This window comes from Squalius cephalus (genome assembly GCF_949319135.1).
Source record: "Squalius cephalus genome assembly, chromosome: 18".
Taxonomy (NCBI): Eukaryota; Metazoa; Chordata; class Actinopteri; order Cypriniformes; family Leuciscidae; genus Squalius; species Squalius cephalus.
The window spans coordinates 10,866,097-10,879,970 of record NC_137139.1 but is presented as its reverse complement, the minus strand read 5'-3'; the positions used below and the strand labels follow the sequence as shown (position 1 = coordinate 10,879,970).

The 13,874-nt window shown below is 39.2% G+C and overlaps 1 protein-coding gene across 17 annotated transcripts in view; it reads left to right on the top strand.

The window, feature by feature from the left end:
* Window positions 1–834: 834 nt before the first annotated feature.
* Window positions 835–13,874, top strand: part of LOC307145432 (ankyrin repeat and SAM domain-containing protein 1A) — a gene marked incomplete at its 3' end in the record, with an annotated part of 130,209 nt that continues 117,169 nt past the window's right edge. For 12 of the 17 annotated variants that reach the window (XM_079848553.1, XM_079848555.1, XM_079848558.1 and 9 more), the window contains exon 1: window positions 846–1,279. In XM_079848553.1, coding sequence (XP_079704679.1) covers window positions 1,101–1,279 — 179 coding nt within the window. In that variant the 5' untranslated portion in view covers window positions 846–1,100. Of the gene's footprint in view, window positions 1,280–13,874 lie in introns of all 17 variants that reach the window. The other 5 variants (XM_079848560.1, XM_079848559.1, XM_079848554.1 and 2 more) reach the window with 1 other exon arrangement.

The window sequence follows — 13,874 nt, the reverse complement described above, 5'->3', positions numbered from 1 at the left end:
AAATAAAAATTCTATTTTTGGCAAATGTGAAGTCAACTCAGATATTTTGTTGTAGCCTACATTTAAAACTAACGTTGTAGGAGCCATACTTTTATTTGTTTTGTTTAATGTTACAATGTTATTAGTTATTTTTGATTTAATAAACTTCAGTTATTTGTTTGGAACATCAACAGGCCTCTCAGGATCTATTATGGTACTTCGCACGCCGTCAGAATCATAGCATCAACATCTCCCACAGTGGACGGGAAACAAAGATTAGAAATTGGGAACTTGTTTTTTAACACTACAAACATGTTACTTTACTAGTTACTTGAAAAAAAAAGTAATCTGATTATGTAACTTGCGTTACTTGTAATGCATTACATCAATGTTTGGAAGAACCTAGGCCAGCGTCAGAGTCAATAAATCAAAACTTAATATCTTGTGATCAATAGCCTTGATGCACAATGAGCTTGATGTGGGTCAGGTACTCATTTTATCATCAGATCATTAAATATATATAAATCTAAAATATTCACGATTACTTAATTAGCATCTAGAAAAAAATCTAAAATTATAATGGATTGTTATATCCATCAGTCCCGTTGCTGTTCATAATGATCCACTTTATAAGAGACTCTTCTGATAATTTCTCAAATGAAGTAATTTTCCATGAACCCTTTGTTATATTGTCACGGTTTCTTCTTCCACTAATGTCAGGATGTAAGGATAAGCGATCAAACGAGGGGTTTCACATAATGGGATCCATCGATTTCAATTCCCTAAATGCCATTCCACCATCATTAGTGTAATTAAATGATTGTGCATAATTCCGAGCCCTCGCGACGTCACCAAGGAGCGCGCCCGTCTAGGAAGTGACGTGTCGAGCCGTTGCCAAAGGAAGTTTGTGCGGGCGCTGGGAGAGAAAGTTTCCCCGGAGCAGGAGCGATTGGAGCGGGAATAACCCTGACACAGCCGCCGCTGGTGGACCGAGCGGAGCGGAGCGGGAAGAGTGCGCGTCGGGGCGTCGGAGTGGCTGCCGTGGGACCGTGTGGCCGACCGTGTGATCGTTCCTCCGCCGCTGGTGTGTGTGTGTGTGAGTGTGTGTGTGAGTGTGAGAGATGGGGAAGGAGCAGGAGCTGCTGGAGGCGGCGCGCACCGGGAATCTGCCCGCCGTCGAGAAGCTGCTGTCCGGGAAGAGACAGTCGGCCGGGTCGGCCGCCGCGAGTGGCGCTGGATCCTCCGGGAATACCGGGAGCGGCGGGCACAGCTCTTCCCACACACTCTCCAGTCTGCTCAGGTGAGAGAAAACCACGGAGGCTTTATCTCTACAGGAGACCGAGCGAGCGGGGCTAGTTGTCACTCTTTACTCCAGGGATTGTTTTCACAGTTGTTTTTTATTTTTATTTAAGTCGTGGACACAAACATTGAAGTCTTAACTAAACAAATAACTTAGCATTTCCCATGGGGAAACAAATATATAATTGAAGGCTCTATAACACTGTTGTGTTGTCTATAGTGGGGCATGTTGTCACACTGTATGGGGTAGGTTGTCACAAACTGCTGTTTATTGACTAACTGATTTGAGGTTAAGAATAACTTCATTTGAAATCTAAAATGCTATCTAAATAATAATAATAAAGACTGTCTTTTACAGCATACGTATTTACACTCAAAACACACGTGACAACTTTCCCCAGCCATTCATGAAATCTCTTTCACATTTCAGTAAACATCTGCCTTCATCATTTTAAAACCTCTTGTATGTCTGTGTGGCTTTATTGTGCTCACTTGGTACCCAACCGCACAAATTATGATATTATAATTTGAGTTTGCAGAGCAAAATTCACCAGATATGTTTTAATTAAAGGTGGTTTTGAACTACAGGTTTTTAGACCACTGCTGCGAAGAGAAAAACGCATTTGCACAATGACATGTTTGACCTAAAACCTTACGGTTCTTCCCTTGTTTTCTTGGAAACAGCTGAATTGGAAACCATTTCTGTTAGCTGTCAAAAAGTATCTCAAGGAATCATCCTCTTTCAAAGAACCCTGTCAGTTCTTTCTCAAGATAAACATGTTGATGTTCCTCTTTATGTCATAAAAGCATGAGTAACATGCGCCATCATCCCTGCTATTACAAAGCAAAACGTAGTGTCGTAATACCGAACATTCCTGCTGGATGTGATTTGCACATGTATTTACAATGTAGATGTGTGTGTGAGTGAGATAGAAATGTAAATTATTCTCAGTGTAGTGTGTGGATAGAGAGCTGATCACATTTGCATGCACTTGAGCTGCCTCTTCATTTCTTATGCATTTCAAAGTCCAGACTCCTCTAGTCTGAATAATGTTTAGGCAATTGCACATGTTGCGCTATAACGTGGTTTCTTATCTGTCTCTTTGAAGATGTATATATAAAGACACTGTTTGGTTTGTTGGATCGTGCGTGTTAATGGCTGTCTAACTAATATATATATATATATATATATATATATATATATATATATATATATATATATATATATATATATATATATATATATATATAAATATATATATATATATATATATATATATATATATATATATATATATATATATAAATATAAATATTTTTCTATATTTGTATATTCAGAGCTCCTTACCAGATTGAGTTTTGGCAACAAAATGACTTAAAATATTTTTTAAAGGAATTTTGTCCTTTAATTAAGCGAAGAAGCATCAAAGTAATAGTAAAGACATTAATAATATAGGTGGAAATAATGCAGGTACACTTTTTTTGGGGGGGGAAACCGTGTTTGCTCAAGCAAGTTAATCAAAACCTCGTCTATGTCAGCCTACTAGCATTACCCAATAGTGACATTTAAATCAGTCTTCACAACAATGTTCAGGGTTTTTAAGGCAGAACAACACATGTATATGATTTACAACTCTAACATGGTGACAACACAGAACTAACCACGTGTGGGTTCCCAAAAGCAGTTTTAGCCAACTATGGTCGCAAGAGCCGTCGTTATCAGCATAGTTCAACGAGTCGGTGTTTCCCAAAAACATAGTTCTAACTTCCAAATGAACCATCATCGCAACGTTGTGTGTTTGGAACGACAGCTCTCGACCTGTGGTTAGAAGCAGAGTTTCTTGTTTGCATGACATGTGGACTCAATCCTTATCTTGAGCCAAAATATGGAAGCTGACATTCAGTACAAACTGTGTCTTTTATTTAGAATACATACAAATGTCATTTACGTCTTTTAGTTTGTAAAGAGATTTAAAGCGTCGTTTATGAAGAGTGTGTATGTGTGAACGTGCTCTCTAGCCTATAAGAACGAGCCTATGATTGAATCTGGAAATAAAGCAAAATAACTGAGAAAAATGAGAAATAGTGCTCAGATGCCATGTCTGTAACTTATATCAAAACATCTAGCGTTAATTAAATCTCAGTTCGAACAGATTCATTAAAGTAGTTATTACTCCACCACCTGTGTGAGGTCATGAACCAACGTGGTTGAACAACTGATTTGCGACAGTACGGTTTCGGGAAACAGTCGTGACTAGCTAGTTGATTTCTTCAACGATGTATCGTACTATAGTAGTGAAGCAGCGAGTTGAAACACACCCCAGATACGGCAAATAACGATTCTGTTCGCTGCCTCTTAAGTTCTCCAATCCTCATTATGAGCTTTTGCTGCTAGTCTTCTAGGTCATCATCACTCTCCATCTTACCCCTTCATCTGGCGTCACACACACGTACAGGATCTACCTATTCCACGTGCAATTTGATCAACTATAGGCTACATTCATAGAGGCCAGATATCACCCCTTCTCCCCATCAAAGCTCTTTGTGTCCGCTGGCATCTGTGTGTCTCTCTGGCTCGGTGGATCAATGTCTGGCAGTGCTCTATGGTGAGAAAGACCGGCTCAGCGTGTGTCGGAGGGAAATAAACGGATGATCGGCTGGAACTGGTGCCAGCAGGAGAAGAATAAAAGGGTGCTCTCTCTCTCTCTCTCTCTCTCTCTGTCTGTCTGTCCTCCTTCTGCTCACTGGCCAACGATCTTTAAGAGCATCAATCTGTATTTACTTACCAGAGACGCAGTTATCGGCAGGTGTTAAAGGGAGTGCTGTGTTTGCGTGCAGCTTGTCATTTGGCGTGTGTAATGTACATGTCAATAGTATTTTGTGGTGCGAGTGTGTGTCTTACTCTGCTTGTGTGTACATTGGCATCCCTTGCCGTCAGATCTGCCTAGTTTAGAGCGAGCAGTCTTCACAAATCTGCACTTATTAACAAGGCCAATTCCACCTTTTATCAATGTTTTCATGTGTCTCTATCTACGTTTTTGAAAAAGTCTAGACGTAATTCACTTTAATTTCCAGATTGTGGCACACTAGTGGGAGTAAAACACATTTTACACAAATTATGATTGCAGAGCCAGATTATCGATTAATAAAGTCCTCAAAACACTTTTTCCATAGTGCATGATTTGTAAACGGATACATTTTGATGTTTGCTTCTCATAATCGGCTCCATATCTTTGGCTTTTCTGAACTTGCTCAGTATCTCGCTCAATGTATGGAAAAGAGCACCTTGGATATTCTTTGGTAAATATTCAAAATTCGAGTTTCAGGGTAGAAAGAATGTGTTTTTTTTTTTTTTTTTGTTTGTTTTTTAAGACATGAGGGTGAGTAAATGAAATAATCTTCGGATGAGCTATCCCTTTAACACACCTGTGTTGTGATGGAGGGGCTTGCCTTGGCCTAATATCTGTGCACCAGAGGTTTCCTCGCGCTTGGAACCCGAGATGAACCGGTCTTGTTTTCTGTCTCTGTACTGTATGGAACGAGGGGTCGTGTTGAGACTTGTCATGTTGTTTTGAAAGGGTTTGAGAGGCGTTTCCTCTCCGTTTCGTGGAATGTCGTTTCAACATGGCGGCGTCTACAGTTTTGGACATGCTGCCTTATCTGTATTTATAAGTGTGCTCATCTGCTTATATATTGTCTGCACATGTGCATTTAATTTAACACCCTTCTGAGATGTTTTATCACCCTCTCTGTCTATGTATCTGTCTCTGTCCATATTTCCATCTGCTTGTCTATCTATGCCTGTTTATCTGTATGTCTATCTATCTTTCATTCTGCTTGTCTGTCTGTCCATCTGTTTATCCATTTTCTGTCTGTATCAGATGTTAGTCCAGATGTTTGCCTTTTCAAAGTTTATTTGTCTGTCTATAGGAGGATCTTTGTTGACATCTTTGTACGCATGCGCGAGTGGTTGTGTGGCAACAAAACAAACCGTATGGCGGGCTGTAAAGACGCGACGAGCACTTTCAAGAGAGTTAGCGGGCGAAATCCACAATATATAAGCACTTTAACATCTGAAGACCGGAGGAGGTTTGGAGAGAAGCTCAAAATTTGTATTGATGACAAAATCGAAGTTATTCAAAGGCAAAGCCCATATGAGATCTGGGATGACAAAAAACGTTGGTCCGACTCGCCCGTGTCTTGGCCACCAGAGACATTTATTCTTATTTAATAGAAACCCCTGGACCCTTCACTCATGAAAGATTAAAGGCTTTCAAAAGTCTGGAGGCCTATGATTATTTTGTTTCTCGAAAAGTTGGGCCGATCTTTTCTGCCAAACCGAAAGAAATATGACTCGGTTGATTTGACTCATTTTAAAAATTTTTTTTTTATTAAATCTTCTATAAATACATAGTCACGAAGACTTACCATGAACAAAATGAGCCTCACAAACTCGATCAGTAACTTAGCTGCAAGAATCCAGGCTTTTTTCGGAGCGTCCAGGTTCATTTCTTTCGTTTTTCGCGATCCTTTTCGGAGGGAATTCAAAAAAACTTTTTATCAGGCCCCCAACAAGCCGTACAATCGACCACAGCAAGACGGAACCATCCTCTTCTCTAAATCCTCCTCCAAACGTGCAAAACAATCAAATTACAGGTATCTAGCGGTGTTTCTTGCCACACGATTCCCATGATGCAACGCGACAAACATAAACAATGACGTCACAAAAGATCCGCCTATTGCCTGTCTTTCCTTTTGGCTATCTATATGACTGTCTTTATGTGTCATTTTGTATTCATTTGTCCATTTGTCTGGACAGACACTGTCTGTCTTTTTATCTATATGTGTCTGTTTATCAGTCTATCACTTTCAATCTGTTTATACATTAATCTGTCTGCCCTCTCCATAACCTGTCTGTTGGTCTATAAGACCTTTTCTTTCTTTTTGTCTATCTGTCCGTCTTTTTCTTATCTATGAAAAGAAACTTTCACAACTTTCTTAAATCAACAGAACCAACGTCTCATTATGTGGTCCAGACGGACACATCTGATTGGTCTGATGATTGGTAGATAGCAGGACAGGTTAGTTAAGGTCACTGCTCTGGCTCTTGGGCAGAGAAACCAAAAGAATTTAAATCAAATGAGTTGGCTTATCAAATAGATATTTCCTTTGGTTATTTTCATGCCTACGCCTGTTAAAATATATTGGATGAGCTACTGTTACTTTCACTGTTCATGTTATTGCTCTATCATATTTATCTTTAATTTAATAGCACAGTGAATGTTTAGTGCTGCTCCAGCAGGGCTCAACCAGTCGAGAGCAGTGAGTGATTTTCTGTCTTTTGTTGTTAGATTAACATTGAGGATAAAGACAGCGGTAGGTTTATTAGGCTGCTGTCACTTTAAAGGGATAGTTCACTTTGAAAGTAAATTTTGGTATGTTTTAGCTTACCTCAAGGGCATCCAAGATGTAGGTGTCTTTTTTTCCGCAGTAGTTTCAATTTTGATATTTTTAGGTCAAACCGTTCTTGTCTCTCAGTCATATAATGCAGGTCTGTGGTCACTGTCTCAAAGAGCATGCACAAAGTCCAAATTAAAACAATTCCCCATCGTCCAAATTAAACAATTCCCCATCGTAAGTACACATTGATGGCCTAAGACACGAAACGAGCGGTTTGTGTGAGAAAACGAACAGTACTTATATCGTTTTTACCTCTTATACACAGCCATGTCCAAGTGATCTGAGGGTGCGCGCACATCCTGGTGTGTGACGTGTACGCAGACTGGTGCATAGATATATACACTAGATGTCGCCTTAAAGACATTCGTTCCAATTATCTGCCGTAGACAAGGCGACATCTAGTGTATATATCAAAATTGAAACTACTGCGGAAAAAAAGACACCTACATCTTGGATGCCCTTGAGGTAAGCTAAAACATACCAAAATTTAATTTCAAAGTGAACTATCCCTTTAAGAGCTGCACGTATCCAACAACATACTGTTACATGTGTTTTCTTTTCAACTGTTCATGTTCACTTAAGACAACCGACTATGTTTCACAAGGGTAGTTTCCCCCACAGCTCTTCCCATGAGAGCTGCTTTCTGTATTGTTTAGTTTTCACGTCAATATGCTGTAAACAGATCTGTTATACGTACGTTATAATTAGGTTTACTGTACTGCCCTCCACAGTCATAGTGTGTGTCAGTGCAATGCCAGTCACAAAAAGTTACATTTTGACTCTGCTCTCTGCAGATGTTCATTCACTTTTTTTGTATAAGCTGTTTTTGATTGTGGTATACAACAATTTCAAGTCATAAATCTTAGACTCTTTATTATTTATTTGTGTATAAGAGCAGCTTTGTATGTTACTAATTATTCAGAATATGCGTGAGTCCACAAGCATTATGTTTGTATGAAAGCTGCTGGTACATCACTCTATTTTTTTGTATGAAAGCTGTTTGTGATTTTGCTAAAGCAAAATGTTTTTTGTCTGAAGGATTATATTGCTCATTGCACAATAACAGGAGGATGTTGGATAGAAGTCTATTATGTTATGTTAGAGATTCAAGCCGTTTCTCAATGTCAAGGAAGGATCCTCGGAAGCCAGAATTTCGAGGATGCTACGTCATCGACATCCGTCGAAGGACTGTTCCAATGTCGAGGATCCTCGGAATTTCAACCAAGGACTGAGTCCTTCGTTCGAAAAATATCCCATATACAGGAAAGGATGCATATGTTTAGCCTTCGCGCTCTCAAATCACCCACAATCCTATGCGCGCAGCTTTGCTATCTTTTTCAAAAAATTCTAAATGTCGGACGTTAACGGAGTCGGAGCATTAACGGGGCAATATGCTTTCAAATGTAAGTATATTTACGTTACCAAACATTTATTTAAAAAAATAATTACATCCATTATGTTATGGGTCAAATTGACCTGCACCATTTAAACACACTTGACAGTCAAATAATCAATATGATTAAAAAGGAGTTTATTGCCTGAGTGAACAGAACTGCGTCCATAGCAACGCTCTGTTTTTCATTTTCACTGACGTAATGACGCAATGATGTGCACTTGCTAGCCTGTTCCAGAGCCGTTGAAAAACGTGTTCTCCAAATGCTAAAGAGGAGCCTCGCCTAGCCTCTGAAGGAAGTGACTTGAAAGGACCAGTCCTGCCAAGGAAGTATCCTTGACATTGAGAAACACCTTCAGAATATGTTGAAGTTTGTATTCATTGACTACAAGTATGCTGCTAGTACAGGCACATTTCTTTTCCTGTTGGTTCTTTGCAATGTTGGGACATATGCTGTCAAATGTAACCTTACAATTGACCTGCCAAATCACTTCCATTTGTTTTATTAATAAAATATATTGAAAGTAAATTCTTTATGGGTCATTATAAATACGTTGCTTAAAAGTAGCTAGTAGTCACACACACACACACAAAAAAGATGCATCGGTTCAGCATCGCGTCACAGTCCTCTGAATCGAATCGTGAAGTGCCTTGAGATTCCCACCCTACATAATTATGTGTGAATTTGTCAGTTCAAGCGCAAAAAGACATGAAAGAGAAGTCGATTTGGTAATACTTTATTTTGATGGTCCCTTTTGAACATTCTGTTGACTGTAAGTAACTTTGCAACTACATGTCAACTAACTCTCATTGGAGTATTAGTAGACTGGATAACTCTTTATTGTGATGGTCCTCCAACAGACACTCTGCTGACTATAAGTAACTTTGCAACTACATGTCAACTTATTCTAACCCTAACCCTACCAGTCTACTAATACTCTACTAATACTCTAATGAGAGTTAGTAGACATGTAGTTTTCTTCTAGACAACAGAATGTGTTAAAGGGACCATCAAAATAAAGTGAAACCGTCGATTGAATAGGCCATTCGCACTGTGTCTGAGAGGCAGCTTTTCTGTGCGCGCCTTTTAAACTATAGACAACTTGTTTGGTTAGTATGATTGGACTGAATTCTCAGCATTGTGACTAAAGGACCGCTGTGAAGTGTTGGACTGGTCAGGGAACAAATTTAAATCTTATCTGTTGTCCATTTCTGTGTGCTACACCAAATCAGACCTCCAGCTTCTGTAAAAGTGCTGAGTGTTGTTTATCTAGAGATCCTGTTAGACTCTGTTCACACAGGCTGTCACTTTTGATTCCCACAAAACCTGGCGAAGGGAAGTTCCTCTGAAGAGTGGCCAGTGTAGTGGTGGATTTCTGTGGGGAGATGAAAGGGCAGGTGCTTCCTGAAGAACTGCAGTGTCTGGGAACTCAACGGGACTGTGGTTGGGCTGTGAACAGAGCTGTCAAAACGGAGAGCAAGGGTCCATGCTGAAAATGAACCATGCTGAAACGGCAAAGTGGTGTATCGCAGACTTAGCCGTCTGAATTGTTTCATTTTTCAATGAATCAGTGGATGATTACAATCTGAATGTTTTATGCTAAATCATAGCTAAGTATCATGCGGCTTCAAGCGTTGTGACATCCATCTGAGCTTAGTAGCGAGTTAGTTAACTGGCTTAAGTGGAAAAACACTATATACCCTGTATGCATTGGTGTTGGGCGAGGACAATTGATGCTTTATAGAGGTTAGGTTGTTTTCCGCTTTCGTGTTGTGTGAATAACACACCAGGCTCTGTTTGATGTGGCCGCCTCACACACTCAACATTGAGTGGTTTGGTTGGGGAACTGTGTGACCAAGGACCGATCTGTATCACTTCCTGTTTTTATTTTAAAGACTAGTTAGGCATATTTAGTGTAATATATCCAGCCAAGATGAGGCCTTCTGGCATGTAGTTCTACAGGTCTAATTAAAGGTTTTGCTAGTGTGGTACAGCAGTCAGCAGCACGCAAGATCCTGACACGTTTTTGCTGTAGTACGTAGGTTTAAATTCATGACCACTCTGTTGTTTCCACTGCAACACTTCTAGAGAAGCTATTCTAACACTGTCCTAACCAGATGCGATGCAATGACGCAATACATGAAAAAAAAACGTGTCTTTTCCATGTTAATCAGAGTTTTTGCTTGCTAGTTTTGATGCTCACATCAGTGTATAGGCGAATGCCAGTGGTTGAGCGCCAGTGGGCGTGGCCTATGGTGCGATAATGTATAACTATTCATCAAAGTCTTGCTCTGAAAGCGGTCATACGCGAATGTATTTGCCTGTGTGACGTCACAGATCCCACAATATCAAAACGAGTTGTTTTTCGACGTTTGATTAAATGCTTTGTTTATAATGAGGAGGACGTTTGACGAATGAAACTTGCAGGATGTTTTAATGCTACAAAGATCTCTTATATGGCAAATTTGATTTCTCACGTCATAACCCTTTTAAAGGAAACCACTAATCGAATTGATGTGGCTTGCCCTGTCTTGTGCTTTGACAAATGCGTGTGCTGTTCAATGCATTTGAGACTAGGAAAGCTCTAATATTACAGATATACAAAAAAACTCAAATTACTAATTATTAACATGTCATTTTTGGTTTGTAGCCTAGTGCATCCAGAGTTTTCCTTTTCAGCCCAGAATTATTATTTCGGTGCCATCCCTATGCTATTTGAGATGCGTTTTACTTAATTATTGTTTTTTTTAATTTGTTCATCTTTTTCATCCAATTAATTGATTTTGAGTGTCTGTGAAGAAAGGGCCTGCAGGCTCCTGATTGACTGTGATTTGTGATTGATTGTGTCGGCACTTGTAGATGTAACATGTCTGGTGTGGACAACTGGAAACTTATCACATCACATCTAGTTAGGACACGGTGTAAATAGGTTGAGTTGTTCTGCTCATGTTGGTGATAAAATCTTCCCTTTTTCTCCTTAATAGTTTTGCTGTCTTGCTGCTGTTTTGTCTCTGCTTAAAACAAAAAGCAAGAAAAAGCCTCCCAGCACAAAAGTTGATGGCTATGACCTTCATTCTTAATAACTAATAGTGAAAGAAGCTGACCAAGTAAAAGTGTGCTAAACTGTGTAAAAGTTTTTAAAATCAGTTTATCTTTGAGCGAAGGGAATTTCCACTAGCTTTGTTATGACTGATCTCAACAACTGTGTCTTTGGCCTCAGAATGAACCTCCTTTGACTGGATTGGACTCAGTCATGTGGTGGACATTTAGCAATCCCTGCTTCCTCTCTCCTCTTTGTGGATCTTTGTCAAGACAGGATGGCTCTACATTTCATTCATATTTAACAGTTTTGCCAGTTTAGAACCTGTTTAGGTGTTTTGTTTGACATGTATTGTATGGGTAGATGGATAGGTAGCAACATGCTGCCCTCTTTAGGTCTTATCTGTCTTGTTTGGCTGTAATTCTAAGGTAGTCTCCTGCTTCAAGCTCAGTGAAAAGCTTGATTCAAAGTGGCGGACAAAGTTTAAATTTAAATGTATTTAAGGGTGTTTTGGAAATGTCAAGATATGGGGCAAATAAATGCGCCTGAATGAGTTCTGTATTTATAACATAATAGCTCAGCAATATGACACGAGCAAGAGTGCTGTCCCCCCCACCCCAATATCAGCATGATTGCAGAGGTGACAACAGTTCAAAAAACAAAGTTAATATTAAATTTTAGACACAACATTGTCAATATTGATGTTTTCACTGAAATTTGCCAATTACAATATTTCTAATCAAAGCAGAACTGTTGCACTTCTCAGAGCAAAATGTTTTTGTGTTTTTGAACAAATTATAACTAAATTAACAAATTAACTAAATTATTCATTGACTCATTCATTAAGACCACCTACTGGCGGTTTTAGGAAAACCTTGTCTGTTTTCATTTACATCTGTGTTTTTATGAAAATTCAGTTGATTTAGTAGATTTAAATTAGGAATACTGTTCGGTATTGTGATACTTCAGCTGTATAGTGCCATAAGATATATTCATGGTAGGCTATTGTGACAACAAAAGTACTGTCAATCTTCGCAGTTTCAGATTGCATTCAGTATTTAGATTTTAAATACGGTAACGGTTGTCAATCCAGTAACTTTGCAGTGTACTTACTTAGCAGCAGGCTTTCAATCTGTAACGCACAACCTCACTGAATTCTGCACTCTTGCGAAAACTCCCTTTATAATAAAAAAGCTGGACTTAATTATACAATGAATCACTCATTCACATCGTGTGTACACTTGGTTGGTTAATAAAAGGATTTGCGAGCGTGCGGCTCACATTGACCTTGTGCGTTTTCAGCTGTGTTAATAGATTCTGACTGACTTACTGACTACTAGCATCTCTGATAGGCCATTGCATTCATGCGCTCAACAGATATGGCTGTGATTGGCTACAATGCTCAACGCTTGTACAAAAAAACACTGTATATAGAAACCTTTGCTCAAACAAACATGAAGGAGAGCGTTTGAAAGCAGAATTTATCATTGGGTAGTGGGTACCGAATATACCTGGGACTCGGTTCTATGTATCGTTTTTATTGGTACGTTTGACAACACTAGTTATGCTGGTATTAGTTTTTGCTGTGAAATTCATTGAAATTGGTGTCGTGATTTATAAATGAAATTCTGAATTTTAATGGCATCAAAAATATTAATGTCGTTACAACTTTATTTCAGGGAAAAACTGTACCGTTAATATATCGTGAAATAAAAGATATGATTTTGGTCATATCGACCACACCCCTAAATTGTAACATGCTTTACTTTACATTCAGCACATCCACATATATTAATATGCCTTGCCTATACTAAGCGATGATGGTTTCTGATATTACACGTGTGTAACAGTTTCCACTCTTCACCCGTGATACTCTTCACACCCTTGAGTCGTTCTCAGTGACTTTTTCCACACACCTACATTTGAAATATTTCCTGTTGTGTCGTTTAATTTCTTTGTGTGTGATAAAATGTGCATTAAAGCATTAGGATAAGTTCAGTTTGAAGTGCTATGTTTTCTCGACTCATTTGACTGTCAGTCATGACCCAGAATGCACTGGGAGTGAGTGACTTGCCTTACAGAATCACCTGTTAAATAATTTGCCCTCTCACGTCTCTAACACACACTCTCGGCTAGCTGGAATGTGGTTTGTCAGGAACTGAACATTAAAATGGGAGCTTGTTGTGGGTTATTCCTGTAACTCTGCTGGAATTGACTGCAAAATCACCTTATCTGTGATTGAACTGAATTTAGGAGATCTTACACGGGTTGAGTTTGGAGTGCAGTGTCTGATAACTTATCTATGTTACTGTAGGCGGGTAAACAAATTGTTTGATACTTTATTGCTTCACTTTGAAATGCAAGTTTTCATAGTGGAGGGGATATTACAGCAGTACTCCGGAAACTCATTCAGTTCAGCAGTTGTTTTCACAACTAATGGGCAGTTTCGCCCTATGAGGAATCTGACACCCTCAGGAGGGTATTCCAGGAACTGAACTGGACAAGAAGGTCCTCTTTTTCTTTCTAGGTGCACAAAAGCAGAATGATCTGAAAAGAAACACACACACACACACACACACACACACACACACACACACACACACACACACACACACACACACACACACACACACACACACACACACACACACACACACACACACACACACACACACACACACACACACACACACACACAAAAA